Below are 5,860 nucleotides of genomic sequence, written 5' to 3' on the forward strand. Positions count from 1 at the left end.
TGTATAAGAGACAGATATATATCTTGCTATTATTAAAGGCAATAAAGTTTAATGCAAGGCATTATATAAAAATACAGACTACTAACTTTTAAATAATACTATATTTGAATTAAAGACCCAATTTTCTGCAAAGGAAACACTATTTTACCTCTTCTGATATATTTTTACTTTTAGAATTTTAGTAAATAAATTTTTAAAAATATATGAGAGTTACTTTTGCTGTGATAAACTCTTCAAAACAAATCCAAATTAGTACAAAGCTTAGAATGTCAATGGATGCCATGCATGTTACTTGCTGCACAGGAGCACCTGACCAAAGAAGAGTAGTCACAATGCTCCCTAAGCATGTCCCTTGTCTTTAATTTGCATAAAGGTGCTAAATGAGCTAGTGGTAGCCATAATGAGAATTTCTCTGATGGAAAAAAAAAAAAAAAGTGTACCTAGGACATTATGCTATGCTTAAAGCAAAACCAAAAACAAACCCCTAAAGCAAAAAGCAAACAAATAACACACAGACAGTATATTAAATCATTACAAATTGTACCTTGAAAACTTCTCCCCCAGTATATGATCTTTCCTTAAAGAGAAAAACTATCCGTTTTGAGTGCTACACCTGAAAGCCTGGATAGAAGAGGTAAAGAAAGGTAGTATGCTATTAAAAGCAATCATAAAAGAAAAGAATGGGAATAACATGACTATTATACTTATTTCTCAAACCTTAACAATTGTACCCTAAAGACTGAATAAATAATACCAGAACAGTTAGGTATAAAGGGGATAATGGACATCATCCCCCTTTTAAGATCATTCCATGGCTATTGTAGGTTAAAGAATGGAATTACTCCAATATAAACAGTATGACCACGCAACGGATCATGGAAAACTCTGATGGCTAAAACACCCAACCCAAACTGTACCTCAGACCATTATAAAAGCATCATGAACAACTTACCAAATGTGCACAGATGCAATCTGATTTCTTAAATTTTAGCAGCCAAATCCAATTTAATATGAGTCAAAGTGAGAGTCTTGAGGGTACATATAATACTCCTGGCATTTGCCTTAGCTATTATATATTTTTTATCTTATATATTCAAGGTTTCATGAACTTACCCAGGAGAGTTCGAGAAAACACTAGAATCTACTGGCTATGATAACCAACAAAAACTGTGATTCTGTCTTTGGAAGTATAAATAAAAAGGATGATATGTATTAGAATTAGTAAGTAGAAAGGAATATACTGATATTAAAATATGACTACTATACAAAGAGTTTAAGAGGTTTAAAGTTACTCTGAAGTCTAGAGCAAAATATCACTCACAATAATCATACAGAGGATTGTTATATAAATAGTTTTAATAACGTGAGGACTGCCAGGCATTGTGGGACATGCCTGTTTTCTCAGCAGTTCAGCAGGCTGAGACAGGAGGATCATAAGTTCAAAGTCAGCCTCAGCAATTTAGTGGGGTCCTACACAACTTAGTGAGACCCTAGCTCAAAATAAAGAATAATTTTAAAGACTGCTCAGCAATTAAGCATCCCTGGGTTCAATCCTCGGTATAAAAATAAAAAAAATAATAGTGATGATGATGATGATGATATGACTAAGAGATGGAAAAATACCTGACTAGAGGGAAATGGGAAGCCTCACAGTTCTACAAAATCAACATAAAAGCCGCTATCCCCAAAACAGAACACGGGCAAGTCATTCTAAAATACACAGTATTTAAGCAAGCATTTTACCTTATACATTTCAATAGCTCTTGGTCTTTTAAAAATAAATCCATAGAGCAATGGTAACACCACCATTTGGTGATTTCTTTCTTTTTTTTTTGAATCTTGTATTTAGTCACAAGTCAAAATTCTTTTATGATGTAAGAGAATTGGAATGCTATTTATGCATCACAATGTAATAATTACATAGTATAGAGTGAATCTTCCTCCTCTCCAGGAAAAAAAGATCTTGCCTGGAGATGAAGAGGACAAAAAGCTCACAAAGAAAAATTTTGAAAGAATTTGCCAAGGTCAGGAAGGATTGTTTCTGACAGCTTTTAGCAGTCTTCATTATACATGCTGCAGGGCTAAGTTTCAATTATCATCTTTCCATCTGTTTAATATGAGAAGAAAAGAATACCAGGTGCCTTCTAGAAAAGTAGCCAATGATTCAACTATTAATTGTAAGGAATATGTAGACTATTTCATCTACAAAGATTAAAGGAAGGAAAAAGAACAGATTGCTTTATGTGATTATTTTTTTCAAGCATACATAGTAGTAAAACAATGTTCTTTTGTTACTTGTGAAATGCATAGTATTTAGCGCCGGGAAATATGAAGCAAGACTCTATGTAAATTAATAGATATATAGAAAGAACAGCTACCAGACTAAAGTGAGGAGACAAAAACTAAGGGGAAAGACTTCCAAGAACTCCAAAAGTAGGTCTTGATATATATATTTTTTTCTATTCAGTACTCATGGAAGGAGAGAAATTATAAATGGCTGTGAAGAAACAGTGAACAGATGGCACTGAAAAGTCACCATCTGTGCACCAGGAGGCTGCATGACCCAAGTGCATCTCCTACCTTACCTTGTGGCTAAACTGTGTCTTGTCAATATACTGGTTTGGAGAAGGGTATGCTCCTTCTAAAGATAATCTGTCATTAATATTTCTTCAGATTTAAGAGAGAAGTCAGGGAGAAAACTGTCATTGCTAGATAATTTGATCTCACTGAGAAATAAGAATTCAATTCCCTTAAGAACTCACTAAACAGAAAAACTATGCTTTATCTATAAAAACTGCTTATAAATAATCTAATGAGTCTGTGTATGTGTGTATGTGTGCATGTCTGTGTCTAGTAATGACAGTCCATAACATTCAGCAACAGTGTTGGAAAGTGATGACAGAAAGGAGGAGGATGACAACAGGAAAGCAATTTGTTCTTTTTAACATTGTGAAATGCTATTGTAGAAGTGTTGATGTGTGAGGCTAGAATCTGAAGCATCATCTGTCTCATCTGTGATAACTGCACTCAAGTTTTATGTGGCAATTCATTTGTTATATTATTTATATTATTACTCAAAAGAAAATATTTAACAGAAGAAACTATAAATTCTAAGTAAATACAGATTTTTAGATAAACTGATATAATTTGATTCATGTATACATATACAAATTTCTATGTGTATATAACATTTTTCTAGGAAAACTGTTCATGTCATCAATAAAATTTTTAAGGAGTCTGTGATCCAACAAAGTATAAACTCTTACATTCCAAGAGACCCAGGGAAATATAAAAAGTGTGTATTGGGGAGAGGGAAGAAGAATGGAGCAAAGAAATTCTTTTTGATAATTTCAAAATTCCTAACTGAAGATTAAACTTCTATCAGTTCTCTTCTTCCCTGCTCTAAATTCCTAATCACATTTATATTGGTCCTCCAAAGAACAAAAGAAAAAGATATAATTCTCACATATTATTATTTTTCTAATACAAAGTAGATATTCGCCATAGTATCTTTTTTTATCATAAAATACTAAGGTTAATAGGAATCACATTAGCTTCATATACTATTCTTTCTTCTTTAGTTTAATAATGTTTTTGTTTAGGCATATAAATATAATACATTGAGAAAAAAGTTTGGATGCATTCAAACAAATGTTGAGGCAAAATGGAGGACAGTGAAGAGAAATTCTAAGCCATGGCAGCACAAAGACCTGGCATTAAAGGCAGGCTCTACTGATTTACTGCCTATATAAGCTGATCACTGTATTGATTTTCCATTTTCTCAACTATAAAATGGGAACAATATCTGCTTCATGAGTCCATGAGTATTAAGTGAGTTAACATATTTATAATGTCTTTAATAAACATTCACAGTCTTCTTCCCCTTCTATTGTAAGAGGTTGCAAACTAGTCTAAAAAGAGGAAGGAATTTGGAACCAAACTGGGTTCACATGATATATATATACACACACATATATACACACATACACACACACACATATATATGTGAATGTGGGGCGGCGGGGGGGGGGTGCGGAACAGACAGACAAAAGTGGAGCTAAGAAAGTTTCTCTTCAGATATCCAATAGTAAAGGCTATACTTTTGTATTTTGATTATTTAACAGGAGGCCATTACCCTCCAAAAATCTTAGAAATTAAAAATCTCCAAAAGATCAAAATGCTTTATTTCAGAAGAAAAGTTGAGTTTATACAGATTTTCAGCAAACTGATTAAAGCTGATAATTATGTACTAGTCTCAACACATTAAAAAAAACAAAGATCCTGCTCATCTTCTATTAATAGGAAGGGCCCTTAGTTTTAATTACAATATTTTGAGTTAGTCCATTCTCTGACAAAAGACATCCATTTTACAACTTAAAATAAACAAAGCTAAACAAAATGTCACTTGTGCCTAAGAGAATTCTGTAAGTGGCCTGGTGGCCTAAATTAGCCCAAGTCATATTAGCCTGATGAGGTGGGGGAAGTGGGGGACAAAGCCAAATCAGGAAGCTTTTTACTATTGAATGCAACAACACTATATACAAGGCCTTGTGCTACACACAATTCTTCTTATTCCTATTTTGAAGATGAAAAGAATAACCAGCAGAGGCAAATTTCAGATCCAGGTTTATTTAAATCCAGGGCCAGGAATCTTACCACTAAACTGTATTTCTCATTAAAACAACAAATAAATTTAGAAATCAAAATGCTTCACTTTTGGGGGAATTTGAAATAAAAGAAGCTTTCCTTCTTTCTGGAAGCAAGAGGAAAAGAAACTCTTTTGGTATAAATACTAAAATGTTAATCTACTATATGTAGCCAAATGGTGGTATATAAGTGATAAAAGGATGTTCAAAAAATATGAACACGTATCTGAAAAAGATGAAAATATCAGTAATTTATTTTCCTATTATTTATCTTCAAGCTAATAATTTCAAAACCATGCAGCTACACAAATAGATAAATAAATAAATGTAATTTTAATTGGTCCTCTGCTTTTTATATCTCCAAATAGATGTAGCCTTGGGGAATTAGATTCAAAGTTCAGACACAAAGTAAAAACTAAAAACTGAGAAGTACACTAGAATACCCATATTCAAATGATGTAATCTAACTATATATTTAATAAAACTTAATACCATATCACAGAATTTGAAAATGAGAAACAAGTATTCTACAAAATGTGCCTGGCACAGTTGCTCTCATAACTTCACAGAGGATCTGAATAAAATTTATGTATCGTATAAAATACCTATAAAAAATGTCAAGAACAGAACTAACATCTGTAGAATAGAACGATCATAGTACACTAAATTTTTTTCTTCCTCCTTAAAGTTTATATTTAGGAGACATGACTTACCTTTAACTCTGATGAATGACATTATAAAATAATTCAATATTAATAATTTTACAACACTAAGTTATCAACTGTGAGTCAAACATTTTATTACATGATTTTTCTGTATATTTAAGCCTTCCCTCACTAGTAACAGATGCGTTGCTTTTAATGGTCACATGATACAGTAATTAAGTTTTCCACTTACCCCAGAAAGTTATTCCCTTACTCGGGATGCTGGGAAAAGATTTTCTATTATATAAATAATGAGCAAATTAAACATTATATAAATATTAAATTCAAATATTGATCACGGGAGACGGGAAGATGGCGGCGAGGGGAGTGCATTACCCCCGTGTGCTGCTTCACTGTGTGGGAGTATGACAAGTCAGGACGGCTAAAGGATATCTTGTTAGGAATTTCCAGCAATAGTGGGGTGCTCCAGAACCTGGAGGAAGGATTTCCATCGCATGAGGATCGGCTACGGGGACTCAAACGCGAGAGGTTTGTCGCACGGAGGGTAAC

General features: G+C 33.1%; 1 protein-coding gene across 1 annotated transcript in view; it reads right to left on the bottom strand.

Annotated features, from left to right (window-relative positions):
* Positions 1-5,860, bottom strand: part of Mtfr1 (mitochondrial fission regulator 1) — a 39,961-nt gene that overhangs the window by 27,847 nt on the left and 6,254 nt on the right. The window contains exons 2-3 of the mRNA XM_048782843.1: positions 2,586-2,667; positions 545-607 (exon numbers count right to left, since the gene is read on the bottom strand). Of these exons, the coding sequence (XP_048638800.1) occupies positions 545-607; positions 2,586-2,667 (145 nt within the window). The remainder of the gene's footprint in view (positions 1-544; positions 608-2,585; positions 2,668-5,860) is intronic.

Source organism: Marmota marmota, unplaced genomic scaffold, assembly GCF_001458135.2.
Source record: "Marmota marmota marmota unplaced genomic scaffold, marMar, whole genome shotgun sequence".
In the NCBI taxonomy this organism is placed as follows: domain Eukaryota; kingdom Metazoa; phylum Chordata; class Mammalia; order Rodentia; family Sciuridae; genus Marmota; species Marmota marmota.